Source organism: Strix aluco, chromosome 11 (assembly GCF_031877795.1).
Source record: "Strix aluco isolate bStrAlu1 chromosome 11, bStrAlu1.hap1, whole genome shotgun sequence".
In the NCBI taxonomy this organism is placed as follows: Eukaryota; Metazoa; Chordata; class Aves; order Strigiformes; family Strigidae; genus Strix; species Strix aluco.
The window spans coordinates 24,761,914-24,787,206 of record NC_133941.1 but is presented as its reverse complement, the minus strand read 5'-3'; the positions used below and the strand labels follow the sequence as shown (position 1 = coordinate 24,787,206).

The following is a 25,293-nucleotide window of genomic DNA, read 5'->3' as shown; positions in this document are numbered from 1 at the left end:
GTAAGATCACAGGCAGCCCCAGGTAGTGCCTAAAAGTAACAGATGCGGATTTTAAATGAGCTTTGGCACATGCAGCTGACATGGCTTCAGAGAAACGTAAAAACCTGACACTGTACCAGTCCCAACTTATTGATTACAGAGTGTGTATATGAGTATTTTTCTGGCTTAGGCCAGATACTTATTCGCTGTTAACAAAAAAGACTTCCTTGAGGAATTCTGAAAATAAAAAGCTGAAGGAATTTCACATACACGCTATAGGCTGAGGATATCAACTTGCTACTTCTTAGATCCAGGTGACCGTTTGAGTGTCACATCAGTGCTCATGGGACAAGAACATCCCTGCACGTGAGGCACAGGGAGCTCCAGGCAGTGTCAGGGCCCTGAAGAAAATTTGGCCGAAGCAGTTTCATGACTAAGAGGCAGTATTCAGCCATTATACAGTTTATTAAAGGGATAAGGGTTTATATGCACCAGGACAGAGCGTGATGAACACAGGCAAAATTTGAAAGTAGCTTGAAAAAACCCTGCAACTGTGACCAAATACGTTTATTTATGTTCTAGACCTTGCGGAGTGCTGAAATGTGTAATTGTTTTTATTATGTTTGGCATTTGCTTACCAGTTCATTACCAACTATTTTTGACACTGGAAGAAACTCCGAGCTGCATTTGCTGCACTGAAGGAGGGTGAAGCAGCAGGGAAGCCAGGTGAGCTCTGCGGCTGGTGGGGAGGTAAAGCAGTCATCTCTTCTGCACGGGTGTAGAGCGGGGGCACATTCGCGCCGCTTTATGGAGTTCCTTAGGAATTACAATGGTCCAACTAAGAGAGGCATGTGGCTCTGTTCAGCCTCCACTATATTTTAGAAATTAATTCTATCTGTGTGGAGAAATGAGTATCCCAATTTCTGTGCCTTTGCCACCATAGTTGCCCGATGGTGTAATCTGTAGCAACAGCTGATCGCATTTTCCTACCAGATTGGCAAGTCCTTTTCCAAGCAGCGTAGTGAGGTTGCCCAGGTATTACTGTCTCACGACTGTCTGTGCCAGCTGAACTTGCTGCAACATTGCCCTGCTCCTATCGGGTGGTCTGGCGGTACGTGAGCACCCTGTCCCACAGATGTGGTTATCTTCAGTGTGATGCTGGGGAACACGGGTTTTGTTCCACATTGGTGGATGGAGAAGCACTTGGAGCAGGAACTGCACCAGAGATGGGAAACACGGGAAACGAATGGGATAGCAGCAGCTCCTGCGTGCGGACTCGGGGGCTGACACGAGGGCTTCTCATTTTAACCTTTCGCTCTCTCCGCGCTGGTGTGGCCTATGTGACCCTCCATCCTGCCCAGGGGAGCCATCCCGCCGTGCCCGTGCCTCCGCCCCACGTGGGGTGTTAGGCTACGCTCACACAGCGCTGACCCTTCTCTGCCCCACCGCTTCCACAGAATCACAGAATCATCTAGGTTGGAAAAGACCTTGAAGATCATCCAGTCCAACTGTTAACCTAGCACTTGACAGATCCCAACTACACCAGATCCCTCAGCGCTGGGTCAACCTGACTCTTGAACACCTCCAGGGATGGGGACTCCCCCCCTGCCCTGGGCAGCCCATTCCAACGCCCAACAACCCCTTCTGTAAAGAAATACATCCTAATATCCAGTCTGACCCTGCCCTGGCGCAGCTTGAGGCCATTCCCTCTTGTCCTGGCGCTTGTTCCTTGGGTCAAGAGACTCATCCCCCCTCTCTGCACCCTCCTTTCAGGGAGTTGTAGAGGGCCATGAGGTCTCCCCTCAGCCTCCTCTTCTCCAGACTAAACCCCCCCAGTTCCCTCAGCCGCTCCCCATCAGACCTGTGCTCCAGACCCTGCACCAGCTCCGTTGCCCTTCTCTGGACACGCTCGAGTCATTCAATGGCCTTTTTGGAGTGAGGGGCCCAAAACTGAACCCACTCATCGAGGGGCGGCCTCACCAGTGCCGAGTCCAGGGGTAAGATCCCTTCCCTGTCCCTGCTGGCCACGCTAGTGCTGACGCCTCCCGACTCCCACCGGCCCTGACAGCGCTCGGTCGCGGGGAGCGAGCCGCCGGCGGTGTGTGCGCGGTGCCTGGGCTGCCCCGGGAGGATTCGCGGGCGCGGGCTGGCAGGCCAGGCCGCCACAGCCGCACCGGGCCCCCCCCCCGCCGGGCGGCCGCGCTCCCGCCACCGCCCCCCGCCCACGGCCGCCGGCGCCCGCCAGGGGCCGCTCTCCGGCCCCCGCCGCCGGCGCCGCCGCCTCTCGCGGTGCATGCTGGGAGTTGTAGTCCAGCGGGCGGGGCGGCCCGCGGGCGGGCGGCGGGCGGGGACTACCGGCCCCAGCGTGCCGCGGGGCGCCGGGCCGGCCCGTTCCTTTTGAATGATTTCACTGCGGTCGGCGCTCGGGGTGAGTTTCGCAGCGGCGGCGGCGGCGTGAGGGAATCCGCGGCGCAGCGGGCGCCTCGCCCGTTGATGGCAGCCCGGGCAGGTTCTGCCATGGCCGGCCGCGGGCTGCGGCGCTGTTAGGAGCGGCAGACGGGCTGCGCGTCCGCCCCTTCGCCCCCCGCCTCGCCGGCTGGGAGCCGGCGGCCGCCCCCGCCGCCGCCGACATGTCGCTGGCCATGGAGGAGGAGGAGTACGCCAGGCTGGTGATGGAGTCGGAGCCCGAGTGGCTGCGGAGCGAGATCAAGCGGCTCTTCCAGGAGCTGGGCGAGACCACCCGGGAGAAGATCCAGGCGGCGGAGTACGGGCTGGCCGTGCTGGAGGAGAAGCAGCAGCTGAAGCAGCAGTACGAGGAGCTGGAGCTGGAGTACGAGACCATCCGCACCGAGATGGAGCAGCTGAAGGAGGTGAGGCGGCGGCGGGGGCCTGGCGGCAGGTGTCTGCCCTGCGGGGCGGCCCCAGCCCGGGCCCGAGCTCGGCCGCTGCGGGGGAAGGCGGTTTGGGGAAGGGGGCAGAGGGGCAGATGGCCTCTGTGGAGCCGGGCGTGGCGGGCTGAGGGGGCACGGGGTGCCGTGGGGTGGTCGGAGGGTCTGCTTCCCCCCGGCAGAGTTTGGAGGAAGGCGACCAGGCCTCAGTCTGGCTCCGAGCTGCCCCGTTAAACCCTTCGTTCTGCAAAATGACAGCTCTTGGAGACGATTGCCTTTCAGACCAGGAAAGAAGGAAAAAAAAAAAAAAAGGCTTTTCTGCTCCTAACCCCGGTCCTGTGCCAGGGGGATGTGGGAGGGAAGCGAGTAAATGCTTTTCTTTCTCTTCCCGTCCCGTTTTGCCTCAGGCTCTGGTAGCAGGTCGGCCTCAGGGCTGCGGCAAGGAGAGGAGCCTCTTGGCTGCCCTCGGTGAGCCGGTGCGGCTCAGCCTCCCGGGGCTGGCTCCGCTCACTGCTGTCACCTTGTTTCTCGTCGGAGAGGGGAGCCGAGCGGGCGGTGCATGGCGAGGACAGAGGCTGGGGATCAGGGTTCTGATGGGGGCAGGGGGGGCGTCTTGGGCGGCTGTCACATGCCTGCTTTTGTGTGGGGGAGAAATCTTAGGCTGGTGTTAATGACTTCCTTAATGTGGACCACCACGAAAATACTAGAGCAGGCTTTAGTCCACACAGCTTTGTTTCGGTGCAGTTCCCTGTTGTTGGCTTTTTTTTTCTTTTTAAAAGGAAGCTTCAGATCTAATATCTACAGTGGAGTTTGTCAGAAGAAATGCTGTTTTCTTAGGTCAGCTGGCACATAAGTTTTTCTCGTGCAAGATCTCCCGGTCTAGAACATGAGAAAAGCGCTGCTTCAGGAAGAGTCTGTGCAGAGTGGCACTGACGTGACGGAATATGTAGACACATGATTAGCTCTCCTTATGAGAGCATAGCTGATCCCCTGCCAGTCTACTACATAGCATGGCCCATGGGAACTTGTTTGTCTGCCTGTACCCTTGGTTATTTTGGTGAGTGTTTCCAGTGCAGGCAAACCCTGTGCTGCTTTTCAACTGATTCAGGCCTTGCCTTGGTTGCAAAAGATCTGATACAGCCGAAGAGATGAGTATATGTGGATTTATTTGACCAGTTCAAACGGTATCCCATGGGTCTTTGGTTTAGCTTATTCAGTTGGAAATGGATTTGAAGTAACATCAAAAGACTCTCTTTAAAAGGGAAAGTGAATACTTGTAAATGGACTGATACAAATTCAGCTGAATCTGTGAGCGCCATCACTTCCTGCATCCTGTGTGTGTTTTGGTCTTGTAAATAAAGCTTTATTCTGCTTTTATTATGTTAAACAAGCATAAGCAAAAGAGGTTAATTACTTTGAATTACACGGCTATAAATTTGTTAACTAAATATGCAAGCTGAACTGATGTACCGCTATAACTAAAGCCAGCTGAGACCAACGTGGTTACAGCAGTATACAGTAGGAGAGATCTGAAAGTCAAGTGTAGAGTCAGTCTTGAAAAGAAGGTGAGAGCGGTAGAGTTGTGCTAAGGGGAAAGCAAAGTCAGTAAACCTGTTTGGTAGGTGGAATGGGAAACATGGCATGGAGAGGTGAAGCGACTGGCCCAACCCCATTGAACAAGCCAGCGCCTGACCTACAAATGGAAGCCAAGTTGCCTCAGTCACAGGTAGTGCTTTATTCACCGGGCTGTGCTGTGCACACTTGGGCACTACAGTGTGTGGCTTTCAGATGGAAAAAGGCTTGAAAACAGGCTTGAAGATTCTTTTAGGGCTGCAACACTTCAGAATCTTGTAGAAGAGATTTTTAAAAAATGGAAATGGCAGGATCAGCATTGCTGATTCACTCCTCCTTGCTTTTAACATTCTAAAGGATTTGCTTTGTGTGTGCATGTCCTGTTGTAATTAAGTCAGAACCTGGGAGGCAAACAATTCTGGGAACAGCTTGAGGAGTCTGCTAGTTAGCCTACACAGGGAAAAAACATTGCTCCTCTAGCTTTCTTGTGATGCTGTGGAGGAATCTGGTCTGCATTAGATCGTGTAAACCTTTAGCAGATGCATGAAGCATGCTCTCAGAGGAGGAGTTTATCTTCTTTGCAGTTCATGCAACTTCTTGCTTTTCCCAGGCACAACTAGAGGAGCGTTGCATACAAGACTTGCCACATGTCAAGCTCCAATTTAAAGGGTCTCCACCTTGGGTTACCTGAGGTTGTTCTTGCGGAAGGCAAGGGGATTGATGGTGGCATGTCTGACTAGAACAGGAGCGCTTTCCATCTCTTGCTTCTTAATTGTGACTTCATGGAGCCTTTTAAACATACAGCAATTCCAGTCTCTATAGATCTTGTTTTGTTCCTCTCCATCTGGAGACCTCAGTAGCACAAGGCCATGTTATGCTGAGTGCTCTGCAGGCACACAGCAAAGTTTCTTTCCTGTCCTGCTGAGTGCTGTAGATTTGGATATACTTTAATTTGTTTAATGTTATGAAGCACCCTGTATCATGGCCCTGTTCATACCATAAGTAAATGGGCTCTGAGCATGGGAACTTTGTGATATAGTTTGTTGAAAGTACAAGCTTTTCTGCTACAGTCATCAGATCTTTCATAGCTTTCTGACCAAGTTCTCCTACCTTCCCCCCCGTCCCTGATTGTGGCAGAACTTCATAGCCTTAACCTCCACAGTTTTATCCCTTTGGTAAGTGCAGATGGCATCCTCAGAGCTGTACCTCATTTTATAAAAATGTCTGTGTACACCCAATATTTGCAATTCATGTCTTCCTGGTGAAGCTGGAGAGCTGTCCTGTCCTTGCACTGAGGTTCCACACCAGCCTCTCCTTAGTCAGGATCCTTGATAAATTGTCGACTCTTCCCTGAGTTTGTCCTTTTACCTGCTTGTGTGCTGACTTGATCTCATATCTTTTATGGTAAATTGTGCTGCATTTCGACTACCATTTTCATTTGAGAGAGCTAAATTTAAATACAAAGTGTCTCCCCAGGTAAACTTATTGGTTATCTTGAGTCCCACCTTTGCTTTTGTAACGGGGATTTTATTCCGAACTTCTATTAAACATTATAGATAAATAACACATTTTTTCCCATTTCAGAGAAATAAGATACTGGCTTTCTTGTAGTGAAATACTACACCACATTGTATACATATAATTTTTATTGTTTTTTTCCCCTCTAGGAGATGAAGTAATAACGAGTTGCTTCTGTTAGGCTGTGTTCAACCAGTAAGTCATCCTGCAAGCCTTTGTCTGCAGTGGCGCTAATTGTAAAAATTATAGGGCTGCCTACCTGCCTGAGACTGGGATTTCTGTACTTATGGGGAAGATATGTAGGATCAGCTCTTTGTGTGCTCTAGCTCACAAAAGTGATTGTCTGGGGATTCAGTTATTGGCATTCCTGATGATTTGTAGGGCAATATGGCATGGAAGGTTAGCTTGGGAAAGGGGTTATCTGCTTCACTCAGTATTTCTGAGTTGCTTTTGAGATGTCAGTTAAATTTATAACTAACTGTTAGCTCAGTTATGAAACTGGCTGCTGTCCAAAGCTCCCTTCTGATTAGGTGGTTATGTTATATTATTATATTATATTAGGTGGTGGTAGACTTACATTTAAATTTCTCAGAAAACATGGGTGTTACAATATGAATTATTTATTTCTGTAATAATGTAAAAGAATGCAAGTAGACTGTGGGTGTCCTTAAAGTCAAAGTGTGTGTCAATACATCACAGTTAATGTGATGTATATGGTTTGTATGTGTTTTTTCAGATGGGGAGGGGGGGAAGCTTACAAGGAAGAGTGGCAATGATTTGCACATGACTTCACTTCTTTGTAGGGTGACAGTGGCTCCTGTTTCTGTTTTTTGCCTTTAAGGATCGCATATTGACTATGACATGGCATGAATTCTCTGTAGAGGATTCCTGGGTAGACTTGGAAGCTGATTTGAAAGAAACACTCAGATAACACCTTGCTGCTTTATTTCCCTTTAAGCTAAAGTGGGGTGCACTGTGCAACTGAGGTGGTACGTCCTGGGCTGTAATATTTGTGCTGTTTATTTGAACGTACTGCTCAGGTGGAGTGTGCAGTATCTGTGATCACTGATGGAAGTTTTGCTTTGCTTAATTCACTTATATATGTAACAGTTAATTGGATACATGATACTTCATCCAGACTGGTTTAATGTTTTAACTGTGCACCTTCAAAAGTGAAGGAGAAATCGTTCCCTTTCTTATATACCTTATATATTGCTGTATACCTTATAGACAGAAATATAAACTGGTTAGTCATTTTCCTCACTGGATTTATCTACTTTTATAGCATTTTACCAGTTGTGCTCCTGTACTGCTGTGCTTATTTTGTGTGTAGGAATATAAGGGCAAAGAGAGAAGAATTGGCTGGGCTAAAGTCACCTAAGTCACTGGGATTAAATCTTCTGTGCTCGTAGTTCAGTGCTGGATTTGACCAAGTCTTTCTATTTAATCATGGTAAATAATGATGTTCAGTACTAATACCTCTAAGGCCTTGGGTGCACCTCCGTAGCCTCCTCCTAATATTCAGGTGTAATATTGGTTCCTGCAGAAAGGGAAGGATCTTGATGACATCTGAGATGACCTCTACCTTTACAGCGCTGTTAAAACCAAAGGGTATAGTGCATAAAATAAAGGAAATGGTTTTTTAAATAGACCAGCTCAGGCGAAATTTATTTTGGGTTATACATGTGTAAATCCAGAATAAGAAAAGTACAACTACAAATTGATGTTGGGGAGCTGATACCAGTTTCGCACATACTAATTGTGAACCTGTCTCGTGGATTTAATGGTGATTGTTACTTGGACTCTAGCACCTGCCACACTTGAAATGTAAGAAGAGAACAGAATTGCTGTCTCCAGTGTAAAATCAGACTGAAAACTGTGGCTGGGGTAAGAAAAATATTACTGTGTAAACTAAGCTTCTTATATTTTGATAAATCATAGTTGGTTTATGTTAAGAATAGAGCCACCTGTTATTTTAATCTGATGTCTGCAGTGGTATAGACACTTAGTACTGTGTTTTGGAAAAGCTACTTTTCTTACATATCCTTATTTTGGAAAAAACAAAGTCTGAAAAGTTAAACATTCCGGTTTTTCCTGCTGTACTAGAAATAGTAACCTGTAAGGCTTCATGTTGCTGACTTAATTTTCTTTTGCCAGTGTTTCTTGAACTGCCTTTCTTAAAAATCAGAAATAATATTCTTAAGGTGGTGATTTCAGATTATTTTCTTGTGAAATTGCTGAATTTTCTTCTTGGGCTTTTTCTGATAAAATTCACTGTACCTTAGGTAATATAACATCCATAAACATTTGGGTTTATAGTAAGGACCTTCATGTGGAATTAAATTACTAAAAAACCCCTCATGTTTCCAGAGTAGTGGTTCTCCCTAAACTGCTGTAGTCTCAGCTGAGAGAGCCGCAGAATGAGGGCTGTCCCTGACCCTCCAGCAAACGTTAGATAATTTGTTTCTAATTTTCTACATTAGATTAAACCCAAGGTTTCATAAAACAAAAATTTGACATCAGTAGTGCCATTTACTACATATTTTTCCCCTGGAAGTGTGGAGGCACTGGGTGTGTGCTGTCCTGGGTGGAGTGGATACAGTGAACTGCACTGTGGAACCAAGCCAAATTTTCCTCTCTTTTTTCTTTTTTTGTTAGCAAATTTCTTTTTGAATTAGGTCAGTTGCCCAGTTTGGGTGCAGACACGTGGTTGTGCATGTACTACCTCACTAAGAATGTATTGTAGCAGCACCAAATAGGTGATGAGAGGAACATCTTAAGCTGAGCTTGGTGGTGAAACTTCTACCTGAAGAGCACAAACCGTAGCCTGGGCAGCATGCGTGGGTCCATCCTGTCTGGTGACTGGGGATCAGCAGTCTTGGGGATGCTGTGATGGCAACAGCACTGTTGTCAGGCTGGCAGTTAACGTAGGGTCTGTACTGGGATGTAGTCTCTCTTGTGATGCTTTTTGTCTTTGGCCAAACAAACTGCTCCTATTGGAGACTTGCATTTGGCATCCTTCAGCACACAGCCCTGCATGAGGGCACTTGAGAGCCGAGGCTCCGCGTGTGGGATGGAGGGCTGCTTGGGTGTTCAGACAACACAGCAATGGGCTCAGCAGCAGGGGATAGGCAGTCTCGGCAGGAGGAACACCAGATCAGCTACTGCACACTGGCAGCCTCTCTCTGCAGGTGCTGCAGGGGAAGATTTCTTCAAAGCGGTGCTGCTGAGGGCTTGAGCGAACCTGGAGTGAACCTGGATGGGCACCGCGGCGTGGGTGACGGCTGTGTGTTCCTGCATCCCTGAAGCGGAAGTCTGTGCAGCCCCTGACGTGGCAGACATCCTGCCTGCAAACTGAAAGTCTCAAACCTGCAGTCATCAATGTTTTGTCATGTGGGGGTTTTTGTGCAGCTCTGCTACAGTGATACCCACAGTTTACTAATTTGAAATCATAATTCTCACTTGCCATTTCCACATCTGTTGGAACAAACTTGCTAGTTTCAGGGGTGTTAATACCCAATTTATCCCTTTGAATTTAGGACCATTTTTCTTCTAATCCGAAAGAAAATTCTAATGATTTGGAAAATTGCCTGGTTTCCCTGGGAGGGGGGTGAGTGGGTGGGAATAGCAGATCTCAGGTCTGTGCGCTGCCCCGGAGTTAATGGATTCACCATTTCCTTTTTGCTCTACTGTATGTGAGGTTGTGACTAATCTGTAGCAGCGTGGGGCCATAAGATGACTTCCAGAGGGTGATGCATCCTCCAGGCATTCATTTGTTTTCTTTCTCTGCTTTTGGCAGACTGCGGAGAATTGTTTGTTCAGATCTGGTAACCCAGCAACAGAGGAGTATAACGTGGGTTTGAAATATGAACTACAAAACCTTAACAGAGGGAAGTGACATAAATAAACTTTGCCATCCAAATGAATGCAGGAGCCTCCATTTCAGAGAAGAGCTGAAGTATTAAGTGTGACTTTTTTCTTAGTTTCGCCTTCCTCCAGTTCTTGTCTTCCTTCTTTCCACCTCCTGCTTTCCTTCTCCTCCTCTCTCTCCAGCCGTTTTCCCTACTCTGGCTGAAATACACACCAGGCAGTGGAGTCTGCCTCCACATCCTGACACGTGTCAGGTTTGCCCCACGCAGGCGTCACTTTGGAGCGAGTAGATGGGACCTACCTGAAGAGTTTGCTGAGAGCTGTGGTCTGATTGCCCATAAAACAGATGGGTTTGCCACTGGGGCTCTGAGGAAACCGGGACCCCCACCTAGTGTCTAGAGGGTCTTTTACACAGAAAATTGCTTGCCTCTGGGGTCCGTGTGCCTGGACGTGGGCCTAACTGGGAATGTTTGACCCAAACATAGCTGAAGCGCGGTGTGGGTATGGATATGGTTTCTCTGCAGTCCTGTGGCCACGTTTGGCACTTGGGTCAGGGAGGGGCCGTGCCACACTGGGACCTGTACAGCTCTTGTGGAAATGGCAGGGCTGGTAGCGTGCTGCACTCGTGCTGTATGGCCTGGCCTCTTGCGGTATGCTGCAGTCCTTTGTCTCCTTAAATCTTTTGTTTCCACCCTTAATTGCTGCCAACACGCAGTCTGGATCTCGGCAAGCTTATGGAGTGCTGCTGAGCGCAATGCTGAAGGCAACGAGGCAGTATTATGGTAAATTCATCAGGAAGTCTCTCCACATGCGCTGCCTGTCAGTGCTGAACAGAACTGTTCCTGTAGTTTAGCTCTGGCTCCAAGGCAGAAAAGTGTATTGACCTAATGGATGAATAAGCTTATTTCTTCAGTATTGCTACCGACTAGAGAGACGTTTGAACTGCCATCTAACCTGCCGAAACCGAACAAGTTTCATTGCTTCCTATGCACAGAGTGTTTGTTACATCTGATTTTAGTCTCTTTCCAAGGTAAGAATCCTTTTTGTTTTCAGATGATCAATGGATGATGTTTGTTTGGAGCTTGTTCTGTTGCGTGAACAGATGACTCTGAAGTAGAAGGGATTTTCTTGCACTCTCTGCATGCAAGGCTGTGTGTGTTTTGAGGGAGAGATTTGGTTGTGATGCCCAGTTTGGCTGAATATCACGACATGTCTGTAGTCCAGCCCAGCCCTCGAGCTCCTGCTAGAGCTCAGCAGTGGGTGCCCTGCCAGTAGCCATGAATGAAACTTTCTGACAGTATGATGTTGGGAAGGAAACAGAGTGCATTTTCAAGCAGACAGTGTATAATTATTTTGTGGTTTTCTCTGATGTCATTTGGAGGGGGCATATGGCTTTTGAAAAAGGAATTGGCTATTGTAGGCTGAATATGACTGTCCCCAAGAGGCAACGAGCAGAAGAAAGCAGTGTCACGTAGATGTGCCCTCAGCTTTGGTACACACTATCAAAAGAAGAAAGATTATTTTGCCAAAACATACTTCCTTAAATAAATTTTGTGCTCTGATTTAGCTGCAGTCCTTCAGCAGTGGTCCTGATTTAAACTTTTCTCTGGCACAGTTTAATCCAGTAGCTTTCTGAGACTTGTATCTATGTGAATAAAGGCTCCAGTCTGACTTGTATCTTCGTTCGCTGTGTTCAACAGCTGTGCAAGCAATTCCACTTGGCTCCCTTTTGGTGATGCTTTCAAAAAGTGTTTGTTTTTAACCAAGAAGTGGTTAAAATCAAATATTCTCAGCTGTTAAAATCAGATAATCATTTTTCACATAAATAATTTCTCTTGAAGTGACAAACAGGGATTGATTGATTCATTTCCAGCTCAAATTTTCTTCTGTCCCCTTCAAATTTTATGTAAATGTACATAACAGCTGTAATGTCAATAACAGTGAGGCTTGACAAGAGGTATCATTTTCCTCAAACTTTCGTGGCTTCAATCTCTGACATTTCTCATTGCAAAAGTGCTTTTTACACATTTGGTAATGGTTTTCATTCTGTCACTCAGCCGTACTGGGATATTCTCCCCTATCTTACAGCTGTGGTGGTAGGCAGAGGGTTATAAAGAAGAATTTGCATTTTGAAAACAGGGACATATTTAGTGTGACAAAAAACGTAAGAAAATGCAAACCTTTGTGCACCCTCTGAAGTGCTAGTACCCTTAAGAAGGATTTGTCCTGGCCTTGTCCTCTAGAAAAATACGCTGATTTTCTTTTCTCCCAATTATAATGGAATGATAAGCTTTGTGATCTTAAATAAATCCGACTGCTCTAGCTCTTGTCGGCCAGCTTTTTGGTCTTTCATAACAATATGGATGGTTGTTTTTAGATGTGAATGGCTGGTTGGTTTTTGAGATGTGAGATCCTGTCATGTAAAAATCTGTCTTATGTGCACATAACAAGTAATCCTAATGTGAGAGTGGGATCTTCAGCATACTGTATAGCTACATGAAATCTGCATTTAAGTAGCGTGAATGAGTTAACTTCAACTGCATGAAAACCAGAATATTTTGTTAAGTTGGAAAATCCCCTTGCTATGGCAGGTTTATTAGGCACTGCTTGTGTGTTTGTGGAGACCTTTCTTTCCTGATGGGAAGGAGAAGATAGGTACAGTAGATTGCAATTTCAAGTATTACACTGGGCTTATTTTTCAGTCTTGCCTTGCCATTTCTTTCCTTGTGTATCTTTAATAAGAAATTTACTTTATATCCAAACTTCTCTGATTTTTGTCATTCATTTTGGCGAATATGTCTGAATTTTTCAGTCTGCTTGTGTTAGGTCTTTTTTTTTTTTTTTGTCATCAAAACCATTTCAGGTGGGCAGGAAGGCATTTATCTGTCCCCTTACGTCAACTGCAAAGGTTACATAGAGCTGATGAGGGCAGAATTGCAATTTATTTTTTCTAATTGGTAAGATGCTCTAACATCTTATTATTCAGTTGTGACGAGATCCTCTGGGACTTGAGTAGGAACAGAGACCAGCCCAATATAACTTTGTTTCATAGATGAGTTATGACAGTCTTCCCAGAAAAACTAATTGAAGCAAGAGGGACTTAAGAAAACATTAGGGCCTATTTTCTGCCATGTGCTGGGCTAGCACAGGACGTGCAGAGACCCATGCCCTTACTTGTGCAGCAAATCTGTTCAGGGGAGACAAACGTGAGGAAGCTGCCCCTCTAGCCTCAAATACGGTTTTTCATAGACAAAACCTTGGCTTTGCATACTGCCTATTTATTGGCAGTGTTGCCAGTCTTAAATGCCAAGATATCAGGAATTGTGCCTTTAAAAAAAAGTCATGCCTACAGTTTTTTGAAGTGAGGATAGAAGAGGGCTGAATTAAGAGTTAGGTTGACTTCTTTCTTTTGTGCACCCACAGAGGCTAGAAAGTACCTGAACTGGCCCTGCATTTTCCTCTTCTCCTCTCCTGAAGAGGACAAATACCATGACTCCAGTAGTTGTGTTTTAAATGCCAAATAATTTAAGACCTCTAATACTTGTGAGATGGTTTTGTATTTGTACATCTGAAGTGTTAACTGAGCATCTAACTTTGTACAGATGCTTGTACTCCTAAGCCCCTAATATAAACAAATGCATGCACAAAATCATGCCCCTAACTCTGTAGCTGCTTTGAGTTTAATGTGAGTTAAGGCTTGTGTGTTCAAAGACCCTTTGTGGCAACTTTTCTAAAAAGAGCATAAAAGTGGTCTATGTTGTGCTCTAATTACTTACAAAATGGGAGATTTAATGGGAATGCAGATGGACCCTGAAACCTAATGAGCAGGACTGCAATGACATTTCTTCCCTGACAACAGGAAAGTTTACGTGCTAGCATTTCCTTGGAGCTGTACCTCAGTGTTTGGTGGGAGAGCAGGCATGTTGCAGCGTGGAAGTTCAGTGAGACACCGTTGTAAATACATGGATTCTGTTCTGCAGTTGCAGGACCAGATTTTTGTTCTTTTTTTCTTTTTTTCTCCCTCCTTTATTTTAAATGGGTTGGGAATGTTTTATGGACAGGAAATGGGAATGGCTGTTTTTGTTGAGTACAGCTGTTTTAAATAAACTTAAACCAATGGAAGGATGCTGAACTCTCTCCTTTCGAAAACAGCCAAAAACCTCATGGAATTGGAATAGCTCATTTGCTTTTTGAAGCAGCAATCTTAGTTTTTAAACTGTTCTCTTGCATCCTTAGTTTACAACATCACGTTTCCTTACTGTGTCAATGAGGCTATTAAGGATGTTTCCCTCATTAAATTTGTGAGAAAGTAAATTGAAGGAAAGGGATTTTAGATTTTATGCTTTACTGCTGGGGTTTAATTTTAAATTAATTCCTTTAATTCTGTTCAGGGCTTGAATTTCTAATTCTTATTACCTTTGTTGAGAAAGGAACTACATCCTGAAATTCCAAAAATCTATTTTCAAGTAAAACTTAATGTACTTAAGCGATTCTTGATAAAAGTCCCTTAAATACAGTCCGTGAGATCAGCACTTTCTCTCACATTTGCGCTACAGTACAGGCAATGAAATACAGAATGGGTGGACTTGGCTAATGTATTGTGACCTTGGTGAACTGCACTGAGAAACCTCTTTGAATACATCAAACTTTAATTGTAAACACAAATTTCCCTATGACACACAACACAGATTTCTGTATTACACTGGAAGTTAAGAAAGCATAGATGTGTTCTGAATATCTTGCAACAGGAGGCAGCTACTTGCATTTTTATTCCTTACTTGCTGTGTAAAGAAGTCTGGCAAATTCTAGCAGTATGAGAAGACTAAAAGAGCTCAAGTCTTTCTTTCTTGCATGCAACAGCTAAACACAAGAAGAAAAGATCCTCAGTCTGCTTCTCTTTTTAAGAATGTATTTTTAGAGATGCTTATGATCATTCACTTTTTTATATATATAATGAAAGGATGTGAAAATCGTTCTCCTATGTAAATCTCGGCAGCTGCCAGCTGAGTGGGGGGAAGTGGAAATGAGAGCAAAACTGAGACATGAGCTAGCACCTGAGCTTGTAACTTTAAATCCTTGTTTATGCTGAGCATTATCAAAACATTCCCCATAACTGTGTTCAACAGAAACCTCCTTCCTGGAGCTGTGTTGGTGGAGGATGTTGCAGCCTGTCCAATACCTTTCACTTTCTCCCCCCCGCCCCTCAAGTTTTGAAAAGGGTGTTGTGTCTGCTTTCCAAATAAACTTTTCTGGAGAGTTTCACTGAATCTGTGAAAGGCTTTTTGAAGGCATCTTTCCCCAAAATGAGTTGGGTAGTTGTAGAGCTGCCTCTCCCTTTTTCTGGCTCCTAGTCATTCCGTGCTTGCTATTGCATGTAGGTTTGGCCCTTTTGTTCAGATCCCTTCTGATTACAGTTGCAGAATTCAAATTCCTAAATTAATATGCATCTTTTGGGTAATTCAGTTTGGTCTTAAAATTCCTTTGTGTTCAGAAGATAAAAGGGAATACATGGAAAAGATGACAATTTTTTTTTTTTTTTAGTTTTTTTTTTTATCAGAGGATGCTGTTTCTCTCACCATCCTGCCTCTCCCCATATTTATTGTGCACTCAAGAGCCACAGTCTTCATGGACTTGAAAGGGAATCTCTGAGGCTGGGGATAATCTAAGATGGACGGGCTAGACAACTAGGTGGGTGGTACATAGGTCTGTTTAAGCTCCCCACAGGAACAGGGAGAAACTGCAGTTGCTTGATTTGACAGACATCAGCCAACTCCAGCCTTCTTCCTGTCTTCAGTCATATGTTCCTCTGTAAACACACAGGGCTTTGGTTTTGTTTTGTTACTATCGATGATTGTGAAATCCCTGCAGTTGGAGAGCAGAGTACTTTACGTAAGGGTTATAAAACTTCCCCTTTTTCTGTTCATGAAGAATTTTTACCAAAAGGTCTTCAAAAGTGAAGGCTTGGAGTAAAATAAAAAATATTAGGTATTTTATTTGAAATTTAACATTACTAATCTGTTACAAGCCTGCCATTTTTCTTAACATGTTAGCAATTACCATGTGTAACTGTTGCTTTTAGTTGTGCATGTATGCCATGTTTTGTCTTGCATGGGTTTATTTATATAATAAACATTACATGGTAACTTCTGTATTCACTGTATTAATATTATAGCAATGCCAGGTGTACAAGAATATGCACAATTGGCTTAAAAAGAAAATTAATAGGCCTTGGCCCTGGCTACTTTGTCTAAAGCATAGTTAGCAGGAAGGAATGTTGTTCTGCTTGGAACAAGTAATGTCCAGAGAATAGATTTGTCTCGTTCTCTTGTGACTATCACTAAACACTCGCCAGCTTCAAATGGAAGTTTATCTTTGCAAGACAGATAAGTTTGTCAGTGGTGGAGAGCTGATGGTGATCTTACAGCAGATTTGCATGTTAATAGCTTGGTGCTTGTTTGTCTTGATCAAGTGGTGGTTTATCTGGGGTGAGCATGCTGGGTGCTGTGATGGTGAGCAGCACGAAAGCGGATATTCCACTGAGAAGTGCCATACAACAGCACGTAGCTGACTTAAAAACTGCGATGAGAGACAGTACTTTCTGTGTGAGAGTAAGTGAGATCTGCCTCGCAATGGTTTCAGGCTGGGATGGATGGAAAGGGCTCAGAACATGCTGATTAGAAGCATCCGCTGGTAAGAACGTAGATGTGTGGGTACCAGACTCTTCTGGCTCTCGGGTGCAGTTTGAGGGTGTGAATATAACATCTGGTAGCTCCCACCTGCAGTTTTGTCAGTGGCTTCATTTTAGCAGCCACATTTGGCTCAGACACAATAGGCAAAATATAAGCCAGCTATTTTTGTAAGTTTTTTATTTTAGGGGTGATTAGTACTTTTTTTTTTTTTTGGCATGACTGCAGCCTATGTTCTATACTGTGAGTTCAAATCAGAAAGCTATTTAAAGGTGGGCTGAAGCCAAAATGTCCAAACTAATCACTGGGAAATGAGACCGCTTGCACTTAACTGACTAAATTACAGCAGTGTTTGGGGAGCAGGGGTGTTTTAAAACAGTTCCCCCCTCCCCCACTGGTTACAATGAAGTCTTGTTCTAAGATCCTTCAATAATCATAGAAATATTTTAAGAGCATATTTGAGTCACTTGGAACAAATCCAGCTGTGGAGTTTAGCACCAGTCTCTAGTGTATTTGTGTTGCTACAGAACAGTCCATAAAAACTAAAGACTGAACCATAGCACATACATAAGTAACCACAAACACAATGTGCCATGTTTAACTTATTTTCTCATTTTCTATTCTTTGCCCACGGGTTAAGGAATCTTCATCTTTGGAGGCATTTACAACCCAACTGGGCAACGTCCTGAGCAACCTGCTGTACATGGCCCTGCTTTAATTGGGGAAGTTGGACTAGGTGATCTCCGGAAGTCCCCTCCAATCTCAACTATTCTGTTATTCTCTTATCCTGCTGCTTATATATGTATGTGTTTTTTACATACTGTGCTTTATAATATGCCCCATAGTTTGGGATACAGTTCTAAAGTTTGAACTCATTTTTATGATTTCCCTCCCCTCCAGCTATATTTAAGCAGTGAATAGTTCCTGAAGGATTGAAGGATCTACATTTTAGCAAGTGGAGCATGTGAGATATGTTAGTTGTTTGACTGGATTTCAGGAGGGCTGAAGGAATGCTGACTGCTGTGACACTTGAAGCATTACCTCTTAGGAAAGGAATGCAGAGATGGTCCACTTCAGTCAGTGCTGAGCCTTTTACAGGCTTTATAGTTTTGTTCCCGCATTTAGGTTTTTGCAGTGATCCTAGTAATCACTCTCATGTTCAGGAGTTTTGGAGCCCTCATCTCACCCCTGCATGTTATTCTGCATCATTTTACCCTCTGTCCTTGCAATCTGATATTTAAATCCTAGAATGATGTGCATGAATTATGGTCACCTTTAACTTCTGTGGGGTTCTGGGATGGGAAAAATCCTGTATTCTAGGATTAATTTTGACTCAAGTGAGCTGTGGTTGGTTATACTTTCCTGTCTTCCTGGGTCCTCAGTGGAGGTAAGCGCAGTGGTGAATCAGAGGGGAACTGTACGTAGGGCTCTCCATGGCCAGTTGAATCAGGCTTGAAGTACATATCTTAGCTTGTGACTCATCCTTTCTGAATTTTGGGAGGTTTTTAGGAAGATGGGAGAACCTCTGAGGGCTGGGATGTAGGCTTTGCATCAGGGCTGCTGGGACAGTGGACTTGAACATCAGCTGGCCTGGAAGTCTGGAGGAAAACTTTCCCATCAAAATGTTCTGTATTGCAGTCTCTCATGGATATGTGCTAGGGTAGGGAGAGCATAGCTTTCCTGGCAGTTTCATATTTTAGACACCACCCACCCAAGGACTTACTAATAAATCATCTTAGTCTTAGCCTCTCTGTGGAAGGAGACAAGTAAGAGAAATGTCTCTAAAGATTCCTTCTTGCCTACTCATTTGACTTGAGAAACAGGTAGAAACCAAACAACAGGAGTAAGAAATGTGGTGACCAAGAGCTTCCACTATCTGCAGGTACATCTGCATAGAAGGAAAGCTGTGTGGATTTACGTTAGCTACTATACTGGTTTGTAGCTGGTTGTTCTAATCTAGCCTGTGTGGCCAAGTGCCCTGAAATATAAATGAGTTACTCGGACTGAAGCAAATGGACTCTTTTAACGTGACACAAAGCCTGTTAACGTCAAAATTGGTCTGATGTTCCCTCTGACCTCCCCATTGTTACTGTTTGCAGGGAGCATAGTAAGGCATTCATTCCTTTCATGCTCCTCAGCGTGTGGGACTGCAGCTGGGGAACGTCTCCTGGAATTTGGCTCATCCAGGGAGGCTTTCGGGGCTGCCCCTGCCAGGCATCTGTTCGCTTTTAAGGTTCTTGGCTCTGGGAATTGTGAGAACTGGCCTTGGCGTGTTTATCAACCCCATGGTCTACTGTGCCTCTTCTTGATCAGTGTGGTTGTGTGTGCCCTTATTTTCACAACAGGCCTGTCCTGTACTTACTCACAATAGGCCTGAAGTAGCATTAAGGTTGACACTGTATTTCTATGTGTGCTTCACAAGGAATGTATTTTCTCATCTCACTATCATTGTTCTCTGTGGCAAGGTCATCTCCATAGAAAGTGATTAATTTGATGAAAGTATTTCTCTTGCCCTGGGCTCCTCTATTTGCTGCCTAGTACCATGCTGTGTTAGTCATGTGTTAGCTTTGTCTTACTGCACATAGTATTAGGCTTTGTATGAAGAATGTGGTCTTAATCTTTAGTGGACACTGCTGTACAAGGGAATAGAGCCTCCACAAGACGTGGAACATGCAGATACGAGTTTTGTTCTATTGCCTCTTGTTTCAATGAGGCTCTAAAGCTAGCTTTTACTTGTAAAAGATTGCCAGAGCTATCAAGAACAGCCCAGTACTCGGTGTCTGTGTGCGCATGAATGCTTTCCAGTGCACAGGCTTGGATTGTTTAACTCTTCCTCTTGTGTTTTAAGATCAGTCTTAATGCTGCCTTTGGAAATGGTGTTGCAACACAGCGTAGTTGTAGTGTTTTCCCATTGGACTTACTGATCTAAAGTCTTGAAATTTCAGGACTGTAGATAATGTGTATGTTTCTCTTCCTTCTTGGAGTGCAGAAAACCGCTGTAATAATGGAAAAGTTACATCTGAGGAATTTGAATAACATCTGTGGGGACAGCGAGAATTCCTCTTACTCCATTTCTTCAGTTTTTCTTTAACTTTGAGGCTTTCATGTGCCTGAAAACTGTGTCTGTTTATAATGCAACAAATAACTTGCTCAAATTCCAGCTCTAAATGTGAAATGAGCTCTTGGAGAGACAATTCTTCCCTGTAGTCTTAAATAGAACTGATCTGCTTCAGCATGTCACTGAGCGCAAGATGGGGTGCTCTGCTTCTCTCAGTTCTGTGTTGGGATCGTAGTTTGGTTTTGAATTAATCATGCTTTAGACATTAGACCTTTATAGACTTACCCGATGTTTCGTTTGAGAATGAACAGCAAGGGCAGCAGTGGCAGTGAATGCAAAGGAGTGTAATAACATCCAAGGAAATGGTGGGGCGGGTAGTGTGCTATTAAGTGTGCCGTTAAGAAGAGCCATGTGTTTGATTCTAAAGGCTGAAGAATGTAGCTTTAAAACTTCAGTCCTGCCTTTGCTCTTCACTGCAGTCTGCTGCTTACTCTTCTACATCTGGGAAAATGTACTTTTGATCAATTACCTCTTTGTGACCCGAGCAGGCAAACATGAATGCAGATGTGCTACACCAACCCGTGAAGCTGAACACAGAGGTGTAGCTTCATACACTCCATGGTGCTGTGTCCCTGCTGTGTGGCAGCATTAGATATGTATTGCATATTTGGGGTCTGGTTTCCTTCCATGCCCTCTCTCTGTCTACATGTAACGTGTATCTCTTAGCACATTACATCTGAAATGTAGTTAGATGCTTTCAGTCATCTGTTGGCAGTAACTTCAGCATCCCTGCAATCACACCAGAGCATGTGGAATTACTTCACATTCGGTCCTGGGGAGAGTGGCAGAGCAATGAACTTTTTATGAGTACGCCAAGAACGTGGTACTTTGCAGTGGTTTATTCAGTCAAATAATATTACACAAGCACTCTGAATATATAACTGCAAAAATGCATCCCTCATTAAAAAACAAAACCAAGCAAGTCAAAATTCCACTACTGTTTGCTACTCTAAAGTGACTTCCAAGGCATTTTTAAGTGCAAAGCCAGGCTACTTGGTGTTGAAGGGAACTTAAATGTTTAGGGAAGAATGCCCTGGGCAAATGACACAATTATGCAAGTCAGGTATTGTTCTCAACTCACAATATTTCGAACTAGTATGTGCTTACTTACTGAAACTGAAGTTTGGCCATCCACTTTCTGTTCAGTAGCTTCTGTGCAGCTGACAGAAGGTCAGAAATGGTCTGCCTGCATGTGTGAAAACTGAACAGAAAGTGTAGCTTCCACATGCTGATAAGTTTAAAACAGCGCTTTTCCTTGTCCTGGCTAGGATGATTTCTGTGTCCTATGTAAAGACTTAGACTGAAATAATTTCTTGAATAGACTTGTGTCTCTGACAGTTGCTGGTTAGCTAGATTTGGTTAATGTGTTATATTTTTAAGGACTCTCACACAGCTCTGTTGGAGGCCATGCTTTTTCATCTTGGAGACCAGCATGGGAGACAAACTTTAGCCTTAGGCTCAGAAGTTGGAAGCAGTTACCAAACAAAGGGGATGAGGGCAGTTGGCTGCCCATTCATATCTGAAGGGCCATGTGGATGAGCAGCTACAGGCTCCTGTCTTCCCACTCCTACTTCTTCCTGCCCTTGGTTTTGTTCCTCTTCCTCGGTTTCCTCCTGAACTTCATTGCAGTTTCTGCTGTGCAGGTTCCCTGAATCTCCCTGCTGCTGCTGTCACCCTGTGCCATTGTCTTGACTGTCTTATCTTTTCCTGTGGACACATGCTCTTTGCTGCCTCCTTAGAAGATTTGCTCTCTCCCTTGACACTAACAGTTCTCATGGTTCCTCACCTAATCAGTCCTTTCCTGACTATTTTCTTCTCCAGCTCCCAGCCTTCTTTCTGAAGAGCCTCTTTCTTCCCTCCCAGGTCCCTAGTATGTTCACAGGGCTCAGCCAGCTGGGCAATAGCATCATCTTTCAGGCCTGAGGCCATCAGAAATGCCAGATACTGCCAAGCACGGGTAAGAAGTGGAGGGGGAGGAGGTTCACCCTTGGCTTAAGGCCTTGTCTATGCATAGAAATTACTACTTTTCATTGAACTTTTAAAAATAAAGCTGGATTGAGTTAAACTGCAGTAGGCTCTGGGATGTCCTATGCCAGCCTAAACTGGGAGTAGTCCGGTTTATTGTTCTAACACAGATGTAAAACAGGCATTACCGCTGCAGCAAAATCTGTTTGAACAAGAATTAAATTTTCCTGGACCTCTTTCTGGAAGAGCATTAAGCTTGCTCCAAATTAGATGACATTTGTAATGGGCTCCTGAGGGGCTGTGAGCTACTGGATCTTGGCAGGGATCTGGCAACCCTACACCTGAGGCATGTCTGTGCATCTGCTCTGGCAGAGCTCTCGCTGCCTGAAAATACAGCCTGACGCCTCTCTTGCCTTGTCACCAGGGAATGGCAGCGTGGCGCGGGGAGGTGCCTCTGCTGACCTGGCCAGACTGATGCCAAAATGGAAGAAATGGGCATCTCCCCTGATACCTGATCTCTGCCTGAACCAGTCTGGGCCCTGAGCTGAGCCACTGCTGGCCTGGGCTCTATGTTCTGTTTCCATCTGAGCCCTCCAAAAGGCTGCAGCTCCTCCTGAGCACTGTGGCACCCGTCTCTGCCCCTCAGCCCCGCAGGCTCTTCCCGACTGGCATGCCGGTGAATGAGGAGTTTGTGCCTCCGCAGCTGCGGCGTCGCTGGGTGCCCCCGTGTACCCCCTCGCCCTGGTGGCCCGCGGTGGCCGCCCGGGCTGGCTCTCCGCTGGCCGTTGGGAAGCTTTGGGGGATAAAGGCTTTTCATTGCTGCCCGTGTCTGCCAACTCCTATTGCAATTAAAGGGTAATCTTTTCTAAATGGTGCTAAATTAAGGGTAAATCCCTCCCTCATGCCACATAAGAGGATGAATCCCCGGTTTTCTAAAAACAGCTTATTGTTTGGGCCACTGGCCAACAGACTCGTACAACAATGGTCTGGATGATTTGTCAGTTGAGAGGACTCAAAACTTTTTGGTCGATCTGTCTGTGTAGATCCTACTCAAAAATCCCCTGTGGGGGATGTGGAGAAGTAGAGGAGTTATTTAGCACTTCCTTGTGTTGCATTTGGTTTGAAACTTGGGAGGAGTTTTTGCTGGCTGAAGCCCTCCTGGCTGCCGTGGGGGTGCGGAGGGGAGCGCTACGGAAACGCTCCTGGCACCACGGGTTGGTTTGTTTTAATCAAAGCATAAAACTGTACCTTAAATTATTGTCGTTTGACACAAGGCTACTACCACAACATAAATCAGTGAGGAAGGGGAGTTCTTTTGACCAGGTGAACTACTGTGTCTGTAGGGCAAGCTGCAATCAAAGGTTTATTTGCTTATAAATATGTGGATTTGTTTTTAAAAAGGTTTTTAAATAAGCAAATGCAGTTGAGTAGTAAGGAGGGAGGGGGCAAGAATGGGGGCACAAATTAGTGCCCAGCTCTTCAGTGAATGTGCTATTGTAAACCTCTGTCCAGAAGCTTGCTTTTATTCCATGTTTTAACACAAGTTTCTTGGGGAAAAAAATAATTTGGGGCATTTCAGTGGGATGATTCCAGCAATAGGATCTGAAATCCTGTAGTCTACATCTTCTGCCCGCTTTTACGGTAACATTAGTTATGTTGTTATTGTTATATAAAGTATTGTTATATAAACTACTGTTAAATAAGATTTTGTTTTTTCTTCCTGTTTCCTTATGACCAGATATATAAATGTCTGTAACATCCCTACAAAGATCACACCTGGTTTTGGCTTTCTTAGTGTGTGTACAGGCTCCAGGACTAGATGACTCCTGAAATAGTCTGGTCTCACCAAAGTGTAAGAGTTGGTGGTTCTTGCTAGGATGCTAGCAGATGGGTTCAAATGCATAATGTCCTCAGGCAGGTGACCTTGGGCAGCTTGAACCTTTATAGAGATGTTTGGATTATAATTAACAGCAGTGAAACCTGCATTACTTTCCTACTAAATGTGAGTTCAGAACTTGCGTCAAGATGTGTTTACTTGTTTAAAGGTGGGTTTTCAGTTAGCATCTACCATCTATAGGAAGTGTTCCAGGAGTGGGCTGCACCCATGTGAAAGGCTTCTGGCTGGAGATATGGTAGAAGTCTTTAACAGACATCACCTGTCTTGAAAAACAAAAACACAAGGAAAACTGAAGAGCTGGACAAACAGCTGTGCTGATGAAAAGTAGTCTTTGAATGAGTCCTTGCAGCAGTTAAAATGGGATGTTCCCTCACATGTCCAAAATCCTAAACAAAGTTTCCTGTATGTGTGGGGTTTTTTTAAGTTGATAATGACATTTGTTTCTTTTTAGTGGGTATGGAAGTAAGTGAGAGCACTGTTGAGGAATGTAAACATTCCTCTGTGCTTCCTGCTGCTCTGCTCTGCTTTGCTGCAGCCTCCTGCCCTGCTGAAATCACGGGTGTGATGAATGTATGAGCACAAGAAATAAAATTAAATCCATTCAGAGGAAGAAAAATATTTTTATTTTTAAACAATACTTTGCCATCACTTCATTCGTACTGCTTAAAAAGATAGTTTGAACTTAGCCCTTTACCTCCTTTTATTGGGTTTCTGTGTATGCAGTTCTGTCTTGCGTTGTTTAACAAGCAGTTTGGGATCTGCTATTTGTGGTCAGGATTTTACGTTTGTCATCATGGCTCTATTTACTGCCTCCCATGAAAATCAGAGTTCTGCACACCTTGACACAATGGATGTACAATTATACCAGATCTGCATAAGTTGCACTTTGCACCGAAGTTTACAGTTGGACACAATTGCCCATGGAGCAAGGCAGCAAAAATGAGACTCTTATCTCCTGAAATGATAAAGCACATTTAATTATTCTTAAATTTGTCTGGAGGGGGGAAAAAATGGGTTCACTAGATGTATATACGAAATTTCAGCCTTCTTAGTTGGAAATTAAATCTTTAATGAAATACAAGATATATTTATGTTTTGACAGCTATAAACAGATGTATTCCACCAGCTATTTTAGGAGCTGTAACTGTGATCTGCTCTCAAAGACTCCAAAATTCATGGGCATAATTTATTGCCTTTTATTTCTGAATGTCTGAAGCTTTGGAATACAGTAACGGCATGATTCAGGTTTCTTGTCTTTGATAATCTTGAACAGATTGCTCAAACCTGATACACTCCTTTCCTTTGTAATGTTTTTTGCAGTTTCTCACTGTGTGTAAATCCATCATGCTGTTTGAACACCTTTATTGCTCTTCATTGGATCCTCTGTGGCACTGGCATTTTCAGGTTTCAGACCTTGGCTTTGAGCTCCCAAGACAGAGGTTTTCAAGATACACTTCTGGAACTTGTAATGATCTAGATTTCTGTTGATTTCTAACTGTAGTTAAACTTCTCTTTGCGTGTATTAAATGTCTGCTAAGCAATTCTCTGAAGAGTTTGGTAATTCCATTTTTTCTATGTTGAATCCTGCAAGTTTTGATACATCTTTTAACTTCGAAGATTTTTTTTTTTGGTGGTTTTTTGATGGTTTCCTTTTCTGCTGAGGTGCTTTACGGTTCAGCCAATAATTTAAAAATCTATGTGTTTTCTTCATAGTCTTTTAATTAACAAAAAACCCCCCTTTGGCATTACCAAAAATAATCAGGCTCTTGTCCTGTTATCATTCAGACATTTATTTTAAAT

At 44.4% G+C, this 25,293-nt stretch overlaps 1 protein-coding gene across 5 annotated transcripts in view; it reads left to right on the top strand.

The window, feature by feature from the left end:
• The first annotated feature begins 2,405 nt into the window (after positions 1-2,405).
• Positions 2,406-25,293, top strand: part of BICD2 (BICD cargo adaptor 2) — a 96,486-nt gene continuing 73,598 nt past the window's right edge. For all 5 annotated transcript variants that reach the window (XM_074836772.1, XM_074836771.1, XM_074836770.1 and 2 more), the window contains exon 1: positions 2,406-2,849. In XM_074836772.1, coding sequence (XP_074692873.1) covers positions 2,610-2,849 — 240 coding nt within the window. In that variant the 5' untranslated portion in view covers positions 2,406-2,609. The remainder of the gene's footprint in view (positions 2,850-25,293) is intronic.